Source organism: Herpailurus yagouaroundi, unplaced genomic scaffold (genome assembly GCF_014898765.1).
Source record: "Herpailurus yagouaroundi ecotype Mexico unplaced genomic scaffold, PumYag 253, whole genome shotgun sequence".
Taxonomy (NCBI): domain Eukaryota; kingdom Metazoa; phylum Chordata; class Mammalia; order Carnivora; family Felidae; genus Herpailurus; species Herpailurus yagouaroundi.
In genome coordinates this window covers 691,216-712,747 of record NW_024412470.1, presented here as the reverse complement: position 1 = coordinate 712,747, position 21,532 = coordinate 691,216, and the positions used below count along the sequence as shown (strand labels likewise).

At 37.5% G+C, this 21,532-nt stretch overlaps 1 protein-coding gene across 5 annotated transcripts in view; it reads left to right on the top strand.

The window, feature by feature from the left end:
- USH2A (usherin) overlaps positions 1-21,532 on the top strand; it is a 751,068-nt gene that overhangs the window by 201,973 nt on the left and 527,563 nt on the right. For all 5 annotated transcript variants that reach the window (XM_040461001.1, XM_040461002.1, XM_040461003.1 and 2 more), the window contains exons 17-20: positions 1,613-2,107; positions 3,134-3,403; positions 5,006-5,175; positions 11,158-11,302. In XM_040461001.1, coding sequence (XP_040316935.1) covers positions 1,613-2,107; positions 3,134-3,403; positions 5,006-5,175; positions 11,158-11,302 — 1,080 coding nt within the window. The remainder of the gene's footprint in view (positions 1-1,612; positions 2,108-3,133; positions 3,404-5,005; positions 5,176-11,157; positions 11,303-21,532) is intronic.

Here is a 21,532-nt window from a genome sequence, read left to right as displayed (position 1 = left end):
TTTTTTTTTTTTTTTTTTTTTTTTTTTAAATTTTTAGGGGCGCCTGGGTGGCGCAGTCGGTTAAGTGTCTGACTTCAGCCAGGTCACGATCTCGCGGTCCGTGAGTTTGAGCCCCGCGTCAGGCTCTGGGCTGATGGCTCAGAGCCTGGAGCCTGTTTCTGATTCTGTGTCCCCCCTCTCTCTCTGCCCCTCCCCCGTTCATGCTCTGTCGCTCTCTGTCCCAAAAATAAATAAACGTTGAAAAAAAATTAAAAAAAAAACATTTTTAATGTTTATTTTTGAGAGAGAGAGAGACAGAGCATTAGCAGGGGAGGGGCAGAGAGAGGGTGGGGGGGAGACAGAGAATCTGAAGCAGGCTCCAGGCTCTGAGCTGTCAGCACAGAGCCCAATATGGGGCTCAAACCCACAAACTGTGAGATCATGACCTGAGCCACCCAGGTGCCCCTGGGGTAGATCTTTTTCTTATAAAAATGCCATATCCAATGAAGAAATCATCAAAGAATTTTTTTTAATATCACGATTCCAGCATTCTAGTATGATGACTAACTTCACTTTGGAAAGTTTCTGGAATAGTGTGTACTCCAGTTTATTTTTCATAATAATATTTACATATATGCACTATTTCATTTTGTGCTTTTTTCTCATGTTGCTACATGGCCCTCATTACTATGTTTTATAATAATTACATGATATTAAAATTCTATTAATGTAATACATTAATATTACAATATTATAACGCATTAAATTCCACTTTAATATACGTCAACATTTCCTATTATAAATGACACATCAGTGCTTTTAGATGCTTCCTGAGGAAATGCTTCCCAAGAATTTGAGTAAGGACCATGGTCTTATAAAATATGTTTTAGTGTATGCTTGTACAAGCCCTCAGTCTGTTGCCTCTCAGTTTCACCCTTACCCTTCATTGCCTCCTTTGCAACAATAGAGCTGGAGCCTGTAAACGTTTCTCCTTGGCTACCTGGCATGTTTTAATTGTCACAATCCTGCAGTACGCTTCCTGTCCCCTTAGAGAATGGGATTCCAGGCACACATCTAATCTTTTGTAATCTTTGTAATCTTTTAAAAACCAGACTTCTCTTGTGTAAGTTGTCCACTGCTGATTACAAATGTCTGCAAAAGTTAGTGGTTTAAAACGACAATAAACATTTCTAATTTCGCAGTTTCTAGGAGTCATAAATTCAGGAAAGTTTCCAGTTATGCTCTTGGCCAGGTGGCCAATGTGGCCTGTGGTAGCAGTTTGCCAACCCTTCATGTGGTGCAAAATGTTGTTTAACAAGCAAACAGGTCATATAGAAGAAAAAACCTGTTATTTCAGTTTCAGAGAACTGCCAGAAATTCCTCTTATATCTTCTATAAAAAAGACACCATATTATATAAAGAATGAGAGCTTAAGCCTTCTAATATCCTTCATTACAAAAGGCACTTATACCATACACTAAAAGTAATCAGTATTTGCTTTATTTCGGTTTTAAATATATGAACCATACTCTTACTCAAAAGAGCAGATTGTACATAGGAAAACGGTTGCAAATGGTTCCTTACTAATTTGTGACATGTAACTATTTTCTTCTTTTTTTCTTTTTAATTTCAGATATTCAGTACTTCTTAGACACTGACCTGTCACCATATACTTCATATTCCTATTACATCGAGACCGCCAGTGTGCATGGCTCCACAAAGAGTGCACCTGTCACCTTCAAGACGAAACCGGGGGTCCCGGAAGGACACTTGAACTTAAGTTATATCATTCCTGTTGGCTCAGACTCCGTAACACTTACCTGGACCACACCTTCAAATCGTTCTGGTCCTATAGAAAAATATATTTTGTCCTGTGCTCCTTTAGGTGGCATTCAGCCATGTGTTCCTTATGAAGGCCGTGAAACTGCAGCTACCATCTGGAATCTGGCTCCATTCACCAAGTACCATTTCTCTGTACAGGCATGTACTAGTGGGGGCTGTTTACACAGCTCACCCCTTACAGTGATCACAGCCCAAGCACCTCCCCGAAGGCTGAGTCCACCTGCAGTGTGGAAGATCAGTTCTACAGAGCTTCACGTCGAGTGGTCTCCCCCAGTGGAACCAAATGGTAGGAAGGCAAGGCTCAGATCTCCCTTTCTTGGCCAAACATGAATGAGAATTTAGGCATTTGGAATCGTGCAGTAAGAGTCTGGCAATCGTATTCATTTTTGTAACTGTAGGATAGAATAATTGAGAAGGTCTAAAGATATCAAACACTCTTTGGACTATGTAGAACAAGTGTATTTCTTTAATCTAATAACAAATTCCATTCATTTAAATTGCCCCTTAAAAGGCTAATATTATCTTTGCTCTTAATGACATCTGTCACAACACAAATGATGTTTCTAATTTGAAACTCACTTATGAGATGCATTATATTTGACTGTGTCACAAGCCAGGGCACCCATAAGCAGTAAATTTTCTCTTTTAACCAAGAAAAGGATATAAAATAATACCAAAAATATGTATATAGGCTGGCTGACTCCATTAAGTTAATTTTTTGTCTTCATACAATTGAACCCTTGGTTATATAGGCCAGACACAAATTCATAGATTTTTAGTAATTAATTTCATGTGTGTACTATGGCAAAACCTTTTATCTTGGACTTTGAGAGTTACTTGATACGAATATGTAGAAATTAAGTTGAATGTGCTAATATTTATGTAAATGGGGCTGTGTTAAATAGATAATTAAATTAAAATCCCCAAATTTGCAAGTATACAAATTGGAGGTGCAGTGATCAGATTACACCCCTCCCTCAAACAAAGCAGTTCTTAGAAATTATGGCCCTTCACTCTGCAGAGGATTGGATTTACCTCTAATAAGTTATCGCTATTTTGTGTTTATGCATTCCCTTTTGGTTTGTTTTTCCATGAATGTGCTTTTTAGCAGTACTTTATACATTCATCTATCCATCAGCTTGTTGTCTTTTATAAATCCCATCATCTGGATTATTAAAGGAGTGAACAGGTAATCTAGTCAGGAGAATAAGGCAAAGCCAGCAGCACTCCTTAACTGACCTACCCCCACCCTACCCCCAAAACTGTCACTTTGTCCGATGAGTCTCCGTGGCTCTATGTTTCACTTTTCTAGGAGTGATAATAAGATATGAACTGTACATGAAAAGATTGAGATCTGATGGACAAGCCACGTCAGCAGAAAGTCAAGTTTTTCAGAGCAGTGGATGGCTCAGTCCTCACCCATTTGGAGAATCGGCCAATGAAAATGCATTAAAACCTCCTCAGACAGCTACAACCATCACTGCCTTGGAGCCATATACCACGTATGGGTTTCGAGTGTTGGCTGTGAATATGGCTGGCAGTGTATCATCTGCCTGGACTTCAGAAAGAACAGGAGAATCAGGTGAAGAAAAGGGTTTTGAATTCTACTTTTAGGACTCCCACATAAAAATGCTGCCCCGAATGAAAGTCAACAGCACTAAAGTACGTTTCGAAAAGCAAGAATTATAAATTTATATAGGCCAAGGAAAAATTTAATATATTGGTTGGCTACATAAATAACTCAAGGTCATAAAGCACTTGCAGTGAGTTTTAGGGAAAAAAAAGTAAATGCCTGAGCTATTACTTCAAGAGGGAAAAATAACTTCACTGTAGTTACAGTCTTTTGGGAATGTTTGCCAAAAATAGCAATTGGTTTCCATTCCTGAAGTGGGTTGGCCATATATCCTATCTTGCTCCAAATTCAGTACAATTTATATTCAATGAAAGAGATAGCTGTTACCCATTTCACAAATCCTGTTTTGTTTTTATTTCTCTCTCCAAAGCAAATAGTGTAGGTACTAGGTGCTACCTAATGATAGAATCCCGGGTATCAAAATCTGTAATTTTCAACGGTACTCACAAGCAGCTGGCAGTGTGGGAAGAAAGGAGTGTGACATTTTCAATTTTCTGAAGATATCTTCACTATGGCAAATGAGAGATTTTTAACCCTCCCCCTTACTCTTTACATTAAAAACACCTCAAATATCATGAGCCTTTAACCAAAAAAATACACTTTTGTTATGTTTTGAATCTATGGATATTCAAGAAATCCCAAGTCCTGATTTAAATTGGCTCTGTTAAGACTGTGGGGAGGATAAGGGTATCTTTAGGTTGATGTCCAAGGGAATCATTTCATGAATAAAATGTGCATTCTGCTTGAGCATCTCTTAATGACTACCAGCCATCTTGGACAAATAATAGTGCCATGATAGCACAAGTGATGAGCCATGGCGTTCTGGAAGGGGAAAATCAAGGTCAGAAATGAAAAGTAATGGGTGAAACTGCAATACTGGACCCTCATAATCTTATGGGTCACTGGCTCCTGAACGTGCAATGAGGTCCTTTGATAATACACCTTTGGTTAGCACATTTAAAATCCATATTAAGATCTCAAGGATGGCAGGGGGAGAATGTATGTGTGTATGTACTCTGAACATTTCAATCAAGATTTATTGAAAACTTAAAAAAATTCTTTGGGGTTATTTAGAACATTTTCGATTTACCACTTTCTGAAGAGTAATATTCTCCAAGCTGTATCAGTGTGGGTGAAATACTTCTCTCCATTAGAACTCTAGTGTGTTACTCTTCGTTGTTCTGGACTTTGTGGACTAAGACTTAGTTTTGATGACTTCTCCTTTCAAATGCTTCATAAGACCTATGATTCCCCACTCCAAAAAATCTATTAGTTATCTTCACGAACGTTAGCAAATTCCTATATGATTTTTATTTTGTGAATGGAAAATACCTTTGCTGGTAAAATAAGAATGGAGAACATCCTTGCAGAAAACATAAAAAAAAAAGTGAATGGCTTTTATAAACACCAGTATATCCTTTGATTTTTAAAAATCAGGGTATTAATGTAAGGAACAGGGGTATGGCAGAAACTAGAACACATGTATGAATTTACTCCCGAAACCTGTAAATAATGGCGTTCATTGTTGGCTGCTGTACTTGTCATTGATAGTGCCAGCGTTCATGACCCCTCCCTCCGTCTCCCCGCTTTCACCGTACTCCCTCAACGTGTCCTGGGAGAAGCCGGCAGATAATGTAACAAGAGGAGAAGTTATAGGGTATAAGATCAATATGATTTCTGAACAATCACCTCAACAATCTGTTCCTGCAGCATTGTCACAGGTATTGTTATTTGAACTAATGTCCTTTCAAAATTGAATTGTCTTCATTTTGATATTTTCTGAGTTTGCAGAATTCTGTGACCGATTTTTCTCTTCTAGATTCCTTAAATGGGGCATTTGTTTCCTGATATGATATTATGTGAGCAAGGCTCTATATATTTATATCACCTATTTTTTCTAATATAAGCATGTATTAAAACAAAATAGATATAATGTTGTTTAATAAAATCTGCTTTTTACACTTAACATATATCCTTATATATCTTGTAAGAAGCCGACTCTCAGTAGCTATGTAGCATCACATTATTTGGGCAGACAATAATGCATTTAGCCAACCCACAATCAGTTGATATTTATACTGTATTGATTCTTTTGGAAATATAAGTAGCATTGATAAGAACGTCTTATGTGTACATTTTGCATATTTCTGAAGAGAAAAGAATTCTGAGGAATGTATTATCACAGCTTATAGCAAAGGGTATTAACATGTTGAAGGTTTGGGATATACAGTGACATATTGTTTACTAGTACTTCATCCTCTAGCTAGAAGTAATGAGAATAATAATCATAGCTAACTTATGAAGGCTGTATCATGTGCATGGACTAAGTCATTTGATATGTATATAACAATCCTGACTGGGGGGGGGGGGGGGCGGTGAGAGGCTCTTCTTTCCCTCCAGTTGATGGTGTGGCCAATGTACTCCATTAGTCTATTCTATCAGCATGAGGGTGGCCGATGACAGAGATGGCTGACGTTAACTGAACAAGTCATTCTGTGTACTTGACTGTTTAGCACCTCTTCTGAGGAAGATGCTCTTTGGTAGCACTAGCACAATATAAAGGGATCTTCACACATAACTATCTCTCCCATGGTCCTATCCACACTCTTCTTTCTCAGACTTCCTGGTTTCTGATCTTCTAGTCTTTTCTCTCTCATGCCCATGACTAATACATCCCAGCCACTGTCATATAGTTCAGGTGTATTCTACCTTTGGATCCTTCCCTTTCCATACAAAATCGATGACAAGGTGCGCTACTGGTTTTCGGGATCATCCTTGAATGGAGCGACAGAGCAGCTATCATGCACTTGCAAGCACATACTAAGGCAACCCATCTGTGAACCAAACTGCATGTTTATACTCTCTCAGCTCTTGAGGGACCTCCGACAAGTCATAGGTATGAGCTGAGATTGATTGAGCTACCAGTATACAAATGGTCGATAAGATGGGGGTCCCAACAATCTGCTTGCACAGTATATAATAATTCCTGGCTCTTTTTATGCCCCTTTCCATTTATGGATATCCCTTTCCCCAGATATCCCTTTCCATTTGATGATGAATTTCTGTTGGGCTTCAATGGCCTTAAGAGATGGCATGTCTGACAGAACTCAGCTCATGAGAGGTAACTCTAGCTTCATGGCCATTTGATGTTCCACAGTCAGCTTCTCTGCTTTTACCAAGGCCCAATAGCACGCTAGAAGCTGTCTAGCAAATGGTGTTTACTTTCCATTGTGTCATATGCCCTTGCTCCAGACCCTGCGAGTCTACCTTGTGATTCTCTTATTGAGAGCTTGCCGTAAATGTCTCACAGCATCTTTTCCCACTATAGCCACCTTTAGTACCACAGGCTCTGATAGACTTTATGTCCCAAGTTGCTTGGCTGCTTGCAAAACAGCCTTGACCTTGACCTGCTGAAGAATCCATTTCCGCTTGAGGGCACACTCAGAGCTGGCAGCGCTCCATATCACTCAGTAACTTGGTCAGAATAGTATTCCCAGATGTGGAATATGCTCTCTTCAGAACCTAAGAAGGCCTGCCAGACATTCTGTTTCCTTCCTACTAGTGGTAAGTGCAAGAGGCAATAAGCTGACCTTTATTTTGGAAGAGGTGTCTTAGCATGTCTCAGGCTACTGCACCCCCAAACATTTTACTGATGGGGCAGACCCCTTAATTTTCAAAAACGTGGTCTCTCATTCTTTGGAGGACATAATACTTATCAAGACTTCAACATAACTGCCACTTCTTGATTCTCTGATTCTTCTTTTTTTTTTTTATTCATTTTTTGAGAGAGATGGAGACAGAGTGTGAGTGGGGGATGGGCAGAGAGAGAGGGAGACAGAATCGGAAGCAGGCTCCAGGCTCCGAGCTGTCAGCACAGAGCCCAATGTGGGGCTCCAACCCACAAACTGGGAGATCATGACCTGAATCGAAGTTGGAGGCTTAACTGACTGAGCCACCCAGGCGCACTGAAATTTATTATTTTTTAAGTGGAGGCCACAGTCTGAAATCAAAGTGTTGGCAGGGCCATTTCCCCCCAAGTGGCTCTAGATGAGAATCCTTCCTTGCTTCCTCCAGCTTCTGGTAGTTTCTGGTGTTCCTTGGTTGGTGGCCACAAAACTCCAATCTCAGCATGTTGTCACATAGTCTTCTCTGTGTCATTATCTCCTCTGTGTCTGTGTAGCCCTCTCCTTTCTCCTATAAATATATGACTTATATTTAAAGCTCACCCTAAACGTGTGATTTAATTAATTACATCTGCAAAGACCATATTTCCAAGTAAGATAACTTGCTGAGGTACTAGGTGAACAAGAATTTGTGGGAGACACTGTTCAACCCATGCCAATAGGTTTGCCAGTATTGTCGAGACTTTTCAGTAGACCGAGCATGTATACAACACAAAACTAGGAGAAGAAAAAGAGTCAATAAATAATTTATGACTCCTTGTTACACTTTTTCATTAGTCCGGAAATAAGTACTGACTTATTCGCAACTGTCTCAGGTGGCAAAAATAGACCTTGTCTTATACAAATCTTTTAACTTAAACAATTTAGTCTACCAATCCAGCATATAGTAGGATTTAGGGTAAATTTACAGCCATCACTGCTTTGTTTGGTCCTTAATTTCATACCATATTTATCATTGATGTTTTGTTGTTTTTGCTATTCTTTTGCTTTGTAAACTGTTCCTTCCTTGTAAGATAGTTTCAAAGCAACTGTTGCTTGCACTATAATATTGTCTTCCAAGACACAAAACTAAGTAAAAAACACCGTTCATAAAAATATAGCCTTGGAAGTCAATTTGTTTATATCCCATTTCTGCCAATTGCTAGCCCTCCACACATCTCTGTGTTTCAGGTCTTACTCATCCGTAAAATAGGAAAACAATTTCTTCTTACCTATGTGGTGTCTGTGGAACTTCAAGAGCTTGACGAATATTAGATACTATTAGCGATTTTTATTAATGGGCTAAGACTACATTACACTTTAAAAAGATCACTTTATAGTTCAGTGGAACAGTAAAAGATTTCGTTTTTATGACAAAAATTATGGATATGCATCTTTTTTTGTTTAAAAGTCCTTTCTTTGTGGCCCAATTGAAGAAAGATGTAGATATGTCACTTTCTTCTCTTACGCTTTCTCTCCCCCACAAATATCTATCTACTTCATTGTGTATTAACGAAAATGAAATCAAGAGTGGCAAAGTCAAAATTGTCACTTCAGTAGTTAAATTTGTATCCACACTGACCTGAGTGTGTCTTGTTATAAGTTTGGTAAATAAACAGCCAAAATTTCTAGGGAAAGCTACTGTAAAATAACTGTTAAGGAAATTTTGGCTAAGAATGTGGCAAGGAAGGGGCACCTGGGTGGCTCAGTTGGTTAAGCGTCTGACTTCGGTTCAGGTCATGATCTTGTGGTTCGTGGGTTCAAGCCCTGTGTTGGGATCTATGCTGACAGCTCAGAGCCTGGAGCCTGCTTCAAATTCTGTGTCTCGCTCTCTCTCTGCCTCTCCCCCACTCACATTCTGTCTCTCTTTCAAAAATAAATTAACATAAAAAAAAAGAATGTGGCAAGGAAATACATAGAACAGTTGATATTATCAGTGTAGGATTTCAAGCTTCCACAGATTTCTCTCCACCTCTTTAAAGATTTATGCCAAAGAAAATTTTCAATTAAACTGATCCTTTAAGACACGTAAAATGACTGTATATATGGTAGAGAAAAAACTTATCTGAGTGATTATTTTATGTGCTACAAGCTTGAAGGTAAATGTCCTTTTAAAATCTTGTAAGTTTTACCAATCATATGTAGAGAAGTAAAAGCCCATCAAAATTAGTATTAATCTACATTTTCTATTTCTTATTATATGTCATTATGTGTTCTTGCTATGAAGAATAGTTTATTTAAAAAATGATTCAACATCCTAGATTACAAAGGAAACACTTTATTTTCAAATTAATTTTTTTAATTTGAATATAGTTGATATAATGTCACAATAGTGTCAGGTGTACAACGTAGTGATTCAACTTCTCTGTATGTTATGCTATGTTCACCACGAATGCAGCTACCATCTATCACCATACAATACTATTACACATAATACATATTTTAGATTCCACATATGAGTGAACCATATCATATGTGTCTTTCTAAGTGTGACTTATTTTACTTAGCATAATACCCTCTAGGTCCATCCATGTTGTTGGAAATGGCATGATCTCATCCCTTTTTATGGCTACATAATATTCCATTGTATTTTTTTTTTACCACATCTTCCTTAAAATAAGAAACACTTTGCTGTATTTTATCCTGAAAACAATTTCATTTTCTAAAAATCTAAATTAATCCAAACCAGAGTTGTTCTAAATGGGATACATTTTATAGCAATACTCAATAAATTTTACTCATTTCAAAGTTTTATTTTTCTTAGAAAATTTCAAATCACATTGCACAGAAGAGAACATTTTATAAAATCAATAACAATTTCAGAATTAGAAAAATGAAGTACTCATGATTTGGTTTTTGATGTTTTCTGATTTCTAAATGTAATTGCAAAGAAATAATACCAAAGTTTTAAATTATTCCTAGATTTTTAGACTCTTTGAAATCACCTTTATTTCTGAAAAATATTATATAAATGATGTAGTTCATATCCCATTCACACTGTTTTCTAGAACTACTCATTTAGGTTATAAAGTTTTAAAGTAAATGCCTAGGCAATATTCCAAATTAATTTTATTGTATTTCTAAAGGGAGAATATCTAGAAAATTACTTCAAATGTTACGAACCTTAACAGCTATCTATATTTATACATATAGAAGATTATTTGATATGATATCAGTATCCCTTAGAAAAAAGTTTTATACTCATGCTTGGTGTCATACTTTTTGTTTTAATGACTTCTTTTTCTGAATACAATTTCCAGTGGTTTTTGTATCTATAAACTGAGTAAACTTATACGGTTGCTTTTGATCATTCCTAGTTATAATGATAGGACCAAGGCTCAGTGTTAGTTGTTTAATTATTTGTTTATGTACTATGGCGTTCCTTTCAGCCTCCTTCGCTCAAATCTGCTTTTCTCCCTTGAAATTGTGTGATAAAGACAATATTTGAAGAAATGTAACTGTTTGATCTAATCTGCATATGCTTATTTGTATAAGAAAGATAATTGAGAATTGACCTCATGTGGATGCTCAGTAATGTGTTTACTTGTTTTCCTTTTTCTTTTGTGGCTTTTTATTTTTAAAGAAAATGATGGGATTAATTTAACATAGTGATATTTTTCTGTGCTAGTTCCATCAAATGACGTGTGGGCATCACTGCACGGGGTTCGTTTTGGCCAAGCCCCATGGTTTTATTTGGCCCTTTCATGATAACAATCACAATGTCACCATCCTTTATCTCTGCCATTGGTGACAATAACCATACCACCACGCTGCTTTATGAGGCAATAACTTGCTTTCCTCATTTATCCACTCGGGAACTGGATTATTACCTCATAAAACAGTGTGATTGTACAATTATCAATTAAATCCTAGCTTGTTGAGACTCTTCAAAAAAAAATCCCTTTCCTAATAGTGGTTGGCAATAATTTCTTTGTCTGAATTCATAGAACATGACCGGATTCTGGTTTCTTGACTGCCAAAGTTACATTTCTCACACTGTTTATCTATTATCTGACTTTTTTTTTTTTTTTGGCCTTGAAGGTGTTGTATACTGCTAAATCCCAAGAACTGTCTTATATTGTAAAAGGACTAAAACCTTATAAGATATACAACTTCACTATTTCTCTCTGCAATTCAATTGGTTGTGTGACCAGTGCTTCAGGAGCAGGACAGACATTAGCAGCAGGTAAGCAAGTTTTTCTGTACATGAAAAATGTGAAAAATATATTGTATATTTGTAAACAAACACCTATAAAGCTCAACACCTTCTCTAGTTTGGAATTAATACTTGTCTTTTCTGGTTTCTCCTGCTCCCGAAAAATGTATTGACATTTTTAAACGAACAAAAATAAATTAATAGACTTAAGTTTCTAAGAGGTCCCTGGGAGCCCTGAGTTGCAGCTGTGCCATAATAAGAAATGCAGCTAGATGCAGAGTGACTCCAGGGCTCAGTATTCACTCTAGGTCCTACTGATATCCTGACAGTTGTTACAAGTATTCAGGAGGCTTCTTATGAGGGCTCAGGATACTTCTTCTTGACCCTTTTTGCGGGCTTTGGGTCTACCCACTCCTGCTCTCTGGGGCTAAAGGCAGACATCCAGGAACTAGTGGGATATTCTGGTGTTACATTTTACCTTTAATGGATAGGCAGCAGTGTAATTATTAATTTACTTATTATTAATAAGAAGCTACTAAGTTTATACAATGTAAATAAAGGAGTCCTTATCAAGTATGATCATAGTAGGAAATGCTTTGCATAAAATGTTGCTTGCTTTACACAGAACAAACTAGATTCATACAGACTTGATTACATGTATTACTAACACCTACATAACTCAATTACTCTGCATTTAGTGTATTTTCAAATCAGTTTTTCTGTCTGCGGTCAAGCAAAGCTTGGTGCTCCCTAAGAAAATTTCCAGATGTGAGGAGGTTAAGAAACTCTTAGAAAATCCAGATGTGAGAAGGTCAAAAGACTTCTAGATGAATGACAGATATGAAAACATATTTAGCTATAAAAATATTCCTTATGCCTTTTCCCTGTGTTCAAGTCTGATTCTATTGTTTTGTTTTACCTCGCTTTAGTTCTGGAAAAACTTGTTTGGCTCAAATGATCTCATCCAAGTAACTTGTTTCTTCAAATTTCTGTCAATGAGAACAACTCACAAATTCTAAAGAAGTATGTTTGTTTTATTACCTCTACAACCAAACTCTTTGTATTTTTATATATTTATATGTATTTCATATGTATGAATACATTTATGGGGTACCTAGATTGTGCAAAATACCATTCTCCTATAAGACTGTTTGTTTGTTTGATTATTAGAGGGCTGCTGAATATGGATAATAGAAGCAGGCTCTCTGCCTTCTTTTGGAAAGATGACATAGTTTGGGACTAGAGAACAAAAAAAGAGGACTCAGTCTTGCAGGCTGAAGAAAGTAAAAATAGAAACAATGCAAGCTGAAGATTGGCCTGAGGTATAGTGGAAGATACAGAGGGATATACTTATAGTGGAAGATAGATGGACACCAACCATGTGACTGAGTAGAACTGAAATCATGACCCCCAGGGTAAAACGTTTAAAATCACCTAGTGTGACTTTCTAACCAATAATGGTATATTCTTTGTAACATTGTTCCCAAGTGTTTGTCCAACCCATGTTTGATACCTTTCGTGGTAGGGGAGCTACTACCTCTCAGGCAAATCCAGGTTTAGAGACCTCTTTCCAGAGGTGATTTCTTACATGGATCTAAAATATCTCTATGTGGCCTCTATTCAACATTTTCCTTCTACTCCTTAGGGGCTCTCCTCAGTCTAATTCATCTTTTTCTTGACGTGCTTCCAATAACATTTTCAGTTCTCTCCGCTCAAGTCTCTCCCCTACGCTGCACACCACGGCACCCCCATCTGCACCTCACACGTCATAGTTCTACCACTAGTGCAGGTACTCTCCTGTAGATGAGATTCAGTCTGTCTTTTCATGGAAACTAGCAAACTAAAAGAAATGGAGGGACATATGCCCGTCTGCAGAGACTAGATGGACCCTCAGGATGGCAAGGGGAAAGTGGGGCAAATGTCTATGAAACAGGTACTCCCTGGCTAATGTACCAGTGATAACATCTGTGCTAACAGCATCCTCCTTGGTTGTAGCAACTGGTTTCTGTGGCATGGAGGATGGCCTAGCTGAGTGCTCTGAGCAGCTCTCATTTAACTTACTGGTGAGAATACTTAAGGCCACTCCTGTCCACTGGAAATGTAGTGAAAGAAAACTAATCTATGTCCTCCGAATCCTTTCTGACTCTAAAGTGCCATAATTATATTGTTACTCTAGTTTATTGTGAGTGCTCAATTCAGTAAGCATGTATTAAGGGCCTACCTATTTAAGGCACTGTGAGGGTTTCAAATATAATTTATTCAAGGACAGTTTAATGGTGTCTGCATTAAGGTGTTGACATACAACAGATAAGGTTAGCATCTGGAGGTATTAGAAAAGGGAAAAAGAACACTATGGGAACATAGACTCTGGGATAAGTAGCTTTGATTTGAACAATACCATTTGACTGAACAAATACCACTATAGTCACTATTTTAGAGACTGGCATTGTTCCAAATACTGATGGGATGAAAATTAAGGTATATGAAGATTTGTCTGGCAGTAGAGTGTAAACAGACAAGAAGAGAGTGTGTAAATAGGGTCTGGTAGACTTTTCTAAGAGGCAGAGAGGGAGTAAATCAGATAAATAGAAGTAAAGATTGGAGGAAGGGAATGGAGGTGGACCAAAGAAGAGAAATGCATAGGTTAAGAAGAGGGAAGAATTGAAGACAACAGTCAGTGTTGCAGACTGTGGTCATGCCATTAAATATAATAACAAAGATAAAGACATAAACTCATGAGTAGAAGTTTGATCATTGGGTAGAAACACATCCATGGAAAGTCTTAGGATCCCAGAACAGAAAATGCAAATCTGGAGCATAACACTGATACAGATTTTGTGATTATTGCATAGAGATAAACGCTAAAGCTGTAGGTGATAATGAATTAGTGAAAGCAGAGAAAATACAAATTAAAAGTTCGCATCTCAGTGAAGGCTCATATTTTGGGAGAAAGAGAAAGGAGTAAGGGGAACACAGACATGGGCAGAGTTAGAGGGGGCAGTATCAGAAAAGTTAAGGGAAGAGAGAGTTCTAGAAGGTCTAGAATTCTGTAGCATCATATGCTGTAGGGAAAGCAAGAGGAATGGGATCTACAAGGAAGGTGGCATGGAAGGCCCTCTTGGAAGCCCTCTATTTAACATGGTTGAATAGAAGCTGGATTGTAAAGGACTGAGCAGCTGCAGAAGATGTGATGGTAAATTTAAGATGTTCTGAATGTGTTGGGGCGCCTGGGTGGCGCAGTCGGTTAAGCGTCCGACTTCAGCCAGGTCACGATCTCGCGGTCCGTGAGTTCGAGCCCCGCGTCGGGCTCTGGGCGGATGGCTCAGAGCCTGGAGCCTGTTTCCGATTCTGTGTCTCCCTCTCTCTCTGCTCCTCCCCCGTTCATGCTCCGTCTCTCTCTGTCCCAAAAATAAATAAAAACGTTGAAAAAAAATTTAAAAAAAAGATGTTCTGAATGTGCAAATTTAAATGTGGAAATTAAAATTGTTGTTGTTCTTTGCCACAATGCTCCTTCTACCCAATCTCCATTAAGAGAAATACATCAACTTTCGTTCCCATGTAAAATGCTTTCTTTTCTGAAGAAAAAGTCATTTTAGTGTTCTTCTGGGGAAATGTTTTTTTTTTCTTAATCCTTTAATTTTGGTCAGGAGTCTGATTCTTCATCTGTAGAGCAGAGAACAAAGTCACTTACATGACAAAAGTATGGCAAAATAATTTTTACTTGCCATTTGATTTATTTTAAAGGACATAATTTTCAAGGGTGTTGAGATCAGTAAGAATGAACTTCTTTGTTTTTGTCGGGATATAAGGAAAAGCCCAGCAATTACAGATCCAGTATCTTTTTGCCACCCTTATTTTCAGTAAATGAAAGTTTTTGTTTCCAAAATTTTCTTAAGATTAAACATCTGGCTATAACTCACAGATGCTAAGTCATAAAAATAAACACAGAGATAGTCAATCCTTTTGGTCAACAGGTTTGCCGTAGGGAAGAAATAAAAGTTGACTTGCAGCTTTAGGATTCTTCCTGCCCTGTTTCTTCAAGTAATAAAACTGCAAGTCGGAGGGAATATATTACTGCAGCGAATTCGAATGGATGTGTGGGGAATTAACTCTTACATGAAAATGTAGTTCAGACGAATTTATTTTAGGAGAAGGAAAGAAGCCAGTGACCATTCAAAACCTTTGAAAAAGGGTTCCAAAAGTTAGTAATAGTATTCAGCCTTTTGAAATCATTGATTCGTAAAAATATGTTTCCTCCTTAAATCTCAGTCACAGGAATCAAAAAGATACTTGTGAAGATTTATCTGACTTTTAGTAGAAAGCCTGAGAATTTCAACTGGCTCTTGTTTTGTTTCAAGTATTTTTTCAGTGAAAGATATGGTTAGAAATGGTGCATTTCTTCTGGAATGTTGCATTGCTACCTCTTTAGTTTCGTGCTTGCGACAAACCTGAGAACTGATCTGCGGGAGGTATACACCCAGGAGCAGCCACATTTCTTGTATCTGTAGCAAAGTCTCCAAGCAGGGTCATCAGTGGCTCTGGAGTTGCTTCTGGGTTTCTGTTGGTAATGAACCAATGGCCCGGGCCCTGTTAGAGTCCTTGTTATTTTTTCCTTAAGATCACCCTTTCAATTTAGGAAATTTGTGTGTTTCCACGCTTTGCGAATTCAGTACAATTTAAACCTTTCTTAAGAGCAATTCCTCTTGGAGCTCCATTCCTGGACAAGCAATGTGATATTTCCTTTGCCTGTCATAAATTGACCTCTACACTACAAGCTTAGAAGTACCCATCTCCCATTAAGCAAGTAATTAGCGGCGCATTAAGGTTTTTCTCTGAATCAAAAGTAAAATGTATAGGCTGTTTGCTTCTCAGTTGAAAACACACATTGTTTTGCATGCAGGTACATGAGTCTTTTCATTGTGAATAGGACCCAGAGTGATTAAACAAGCACTCTTAATATGTTAATTTATAATTTTAATTACAACAATCTTGTATATATAGTCATTAGTGAATACTAATATAAATATTTTTCTATCTTTTTATTCATAATGCATAAACCAATCATCCAGTTACTTCTCTGAGGTTGCCTGTTTTTGTTTCATAATACAATCTTTGTTCTTAGTTATGAATGCATTTTGTTCGTTCCTGCCTTGAATAATCCCTCATTAAGCTAGTCACTTTCTGCTCCATGCTAAAAAGGAAAAATTATCATGCAAATGTGGCATGCCATATTAAAAAGCACATTACCAAACACTTTCGTTGCTGTCCTTCAATTAGTTTCCCTTCTTTGAATTTAATTCCATTTGTTGTTAAACTACTGACTTGATGTATGGACTCATGAATCTGAAGCTGCTGCCAAGAAAGTGGGGGAAAAAAAATCAAAGCCTCTTCGAAGAGCTGCAGAGGGGAGCTGAAATGAATTTGCTTCACCTTTGACAAGAACACTTGAACAGCTCTGGAATCCTCTGATGATCCAACTTGGCTAATTATCCAATTATTTATTTCAAGAATAAAGGCACTGTTTTACAATTAGAGAAGTGTAAAGCAATCTGAGAAATTTGGTAATGACAGACGACTTAAGTAACTTCTAAGATAAACAGTATCTGTGCAAACTTGTCTCACCGAGGGTTTTCAGACAGCAGTTCTATCTTAGCATCAGGGAAATCCTGAGTACACCGAGGGTTTTGTTTGTTTGTTTTGCTCTTTCCACAACAGAAATTATTTTACAGTTTTAACCAACATGTCAAATTTCCATGGCTCTTAAGCGATGTTTAAGTTGTATTTCTCTTGATTAAAAGCTTTTGGTTCAAAGCAATACTTTTTAATTGCCTAATGATATAAGTCAGTTCTTAGGAAAGAACCGCACATTTAGGAGTTCATTTGCAATATAACTGAAAAATTCATTGCATGGCAGTAAAACAATTTACTGTTAATTACAAGGAGAAGAATTTGCTGTAGCATGCTCACAGATTGCCATGAATCATGCAGCACTCCTAGAGATTTATAACAGATGTGTAAGTGGGATGAATTAGCAGGGTTTAATAACAGAGACACAAATCATGCAGACTTCAAGGAGCTTTAATTGATATACTAGAATGTGACGGGCATGAATCACTCAGCCATTCAACAGCACTGTAACATATGGTCAGCTCAATATGCTGCATCTTAAATCGGTTGGTGAGTCGTTGGTTGTCCCATATGGTGGAAGCAATATATTTTTCATGATTAAAAAAAATACATCCATTTTTTAAAGAAATATGATTGCAAAGCATGTTTGTTATTGAACAGTCACCTGAATGCCAAACTGGGTTTTTTAATGTTTTTTTTTTTTTTTTTAACATGGCAGCTTCCCAAAATAAATAGCGGCTACTACTTGTAATACCAGATCGCTGGAGGCATTATCAGGACCAAACTGGTGCTTGTTGGCACTCTGGATCCACAGCAAAGCCTATAGGAGAGCGCAGCTGATGGTATCTCTGACTGTCAGGGAAATCCTTCAGAGTCAGGCAAAGCAAACAATATGAAAGGAAGGAATGATGTCACTTTCAGAGAAGTTCAGGAATGCCCAGATTTGCAAATAGAATAAAATGAGTTGAATGGGAGACCTCTCCTGAGCAGGGTAGGGAAAGGGCTGTGATCCTACCGTTACCCATAGTGTAACAAATTGGATATAGCTTTTTATAATAACCTCTTCGTTAGATGCTCGGTCCTTCAGGAATATTCTAAAAGAAATCCTGGCTGACCATCACATGGATGGTCGTACCAATTCCATGTCATTATTGAACAATGGTGTCAGGGTACGAAAACAGGTATCCTGCTACGGACGGGTAACCGGTGGCATGTAAAAATCTTTTTACTGAGACTGGAATCTGGCAGCTTTCGGCAAAGCTCTCGCAGCATTAGTAAATCTGACAGATTTGAAAAAGGAATATTGCAGCCTTAGAACTGTGGCTGCCAGAATTTAATGTCAACAATTAAAATTTATTTTGATCCTTACCTACTGTTTATTACTGTTTGTATACACAACAGACCTTACTAATACAGAGATGCACTATTAGAAGGAATTACCATCTGTTCAGAGTGAAATGCTGGCATCTGTCTTAGATGCTAAAACTAAAATGATATTATTTCTAACAAAACAAAATTAACTGCTTTTTACTCACCAACTTTAATTTTGACTGTGTGGCTGCACCCAAGCAAAAGGCTTGTTGATGAAACATGTAATGACCTCTGTCATCAGGTCTGCATTTAGATATGTGACTTTAATAGGGTTCTCCTGGCCTTTTTGGCATGCAGAAATCATACTTTTTAAAACAGCCTTTTAGCTTTATAAAGTGTTACCTATAGGAAGACATTAAAATGACACGATTAGAATATGCAAAAGTTGGCTGAATCAGGGAGACTACAGTATGCAAAATATTTTGGTAGATGTACCCTAAATAAGTACAAGGAAAGAAATTAAGGAGACGAAAATTCATCTGAACAAAGTTGCCGTAGGTCCTACAGTGACACCTTTAGGAAAATATAAACTGTATCTTGCGTTAGACTATTTTTAATTTTCTCCTACACTGACATATATAAAAGATTTATATTCAGCTCCCCCCCTTTTTGTAAAAGCCTAACTATCCTATTAACAAAGGTCTCCAGCTTTTTGAAGGTAGAGAATTTGGAGTATCAAGGACAATGGTAGTTTCCATACTGATGCTGGACCGGTGGTGCTAATTTCTGAGAAGCCAAACTTCAATTCTATATATCACAAAATAATAAATTGTGTCACACCAGCATTTAATGCATGTACACAGTGCATTAACTGTAACTGTAGTACATTTATTTGTGCTAGAGGAGACTTGAAAATGATTAAAAAATCAATACTTTGCTGTCAGAGAAGCAAGTGTTACGATGCATTTAAGTAGTTAATTGCATAAGCCCCATAAAAGCTTCAAGTTTGGGTAGCAAGGATGCCATAATTACAGTCCAAGCAGCTACCTTTTATTAACGGTGGACTTTAGGGGACGGTGTGCCCCGTCATCATGCCGCTGTGTGCGTGGTTCAGAAATCACAGACCCTCTTCTCCACACATGTAGGATGCTAGTTACGTACGAATTGATGATCATCAGAACAACAGCTGGTTAAGGTAGTGTTTATTCACCAAACAAGTGATCTCCCTTAAATTCTCTAAAAGCAGTGCTCTCTGACCATCCTTTATGTCTTAAGACATATTAAAGAAATCATAATATTTGTGTGCTCTGGTGTGGTGAAGAAACAGGGTGGCTCAGAGCTGAAGGGGATAAACTAGCTGGCTTCCTGGGGCACTGAGAGGGTCCGGGTGTCAGATGTCCAGTATGCCTTCTGGTTTACTAATTCAGAAGCACTGCTAGAAAGTATTCAATCATAGAATTTTGAAACTGGAGGACACCCTCACTTCTGTCGTACTCTTGGACAAATGAGGCACTGAGGAACAGAGATACCAAATAATGGATTAGCCAAATTGGGGACCTAAAGAGCCACTCTAGAAGCTAAGTTTTCTCCTTTCCAGATCAGTTCCACTGTACATGTTCTCTCTGGAAGGAAACTAGTATGCAAAACAGGGAATGGTAAAGTAGATTTGTTCTTTTTTCTCCAGAGAATAGACAGTGAACAAGGCAAGGCTGAGTGGTCTCATGATTCTGAGGGGAGCATCCTCTCCTCTTCTGGACACTGACGGGAGAGCAGGTACAGTCGAGTGGTCGCCAACTGAGAAATCATGGCTTCCTGATCTGACGTTCTTGTTTAAGTCCTGATCCCATTGCCTTTCCATGGGTGTTTTGGCCTGGAAGTGTTTGGGCAAACTGCATTTCTTGTGACAGTTTTATATTTGTAAGGAAAAGTCAAAATCATGTTCTGTTGCTAAGGTGCCTGAGGAGGTCTTATGTCAGTCTGCTCCCCACAGATGCCTGAAACGTAGAAAGGCTGTTCATTGTTGGATTCCTGTCTTCCTAATGGGAAGTGGATGGTGTTTTAAGATATTAACAGTGCCATGCAGTGTTCATAGGTAACAAACTCTTGCTTGAAAACAAATAAAGAGATTTGATTTTAAAGACCTGCCATCAGCGAGAGCTTCTGCTCATTTAGGCCTCCGTTCTAATGCTATGACACTCAAACTCCACACTACATAAATTTTGCACATGTAAATTTATGCATTATGATATGCTATTAATCAGATTATAAAGTAATAAATGCTGCATAAAGCAGAATGTCCATTATCAGAGCGTTTTATAAAGAATATTTACAAATAGAAGAGCTAGACTGGAAACTGGATTACAAAGCTATTGCAAAAAATACAAAAACATTGTTAAGTTTATTCTAAGTGGAAACAGACTTTGTATGTTGTTATTCTTTGAAACTATGGATATTGAAGATCCATTTTATACTTGACATTTATAAGAGGATTTTCTAAGTAAATACAGATTTTGAATGTGGATGAATTGTATCCTTTTGTGATATGTTATCTGAAATGTGTGTTATTGGCTAGTAATAATAGTGCCTTGTGTTTGTATAGAAATTTGCTTTCTAAAGCCTAACACAGTTATATATATTGTTTTTAAAAAGCAGTTATTGTCAAGGTAGTCTGCTGAAATTTATCCTCCTGTTGTAGATGAGAAAACTGAGACCTGCATAAGTTTTAGTGATTTTTTTAAGTCATTCAGAGTTAGAAATTAAAAAGTAAAATGTAATCTCTAATAGTCTGCAGAGTCCTTTCCATTATTCTATGTTGTCTATTAATTCACTGTTTTGTGATTAATGAATTTATAACTATAATCCCTTTACTTTGATAGTCTGAGAAATGATCCTTTATTATTTCTCTCTCTTAGTGAGTCTGTACTTGTGTGAGTGTGTTGAATAGTTCAGGAATATCTGTTTTTCTTTTCATCATTCTGTGTGTGTGTGTGTGTGTGTGTGTGTGTCTGTGTGTGTGCATGTGTGTGTGTTTAAGTGTGACCAGTCTAGTTTAATTGATTGAAAATCCCGCTTCTGGTCTTAGGGGAACTGGGAAAATAATAACTCAGTGGGGTGCTCACCCTTTCAAACAGGCTAGGTTGTTGACTCCTCCAAGTGAAACATATAACATACCAGCTGGAAGGTTGTTGTGTTTTTGTTTTGTTTTGTTTTGTTTTGTTTTCAGCAAGAGAATAAAAAGTATACTCTAATTTGACTCATTTTCTGTAGTTGACTTCCTAAGAATAGTTTCATTGCTTGGTGGAATAATTCTCCTGCGAATTT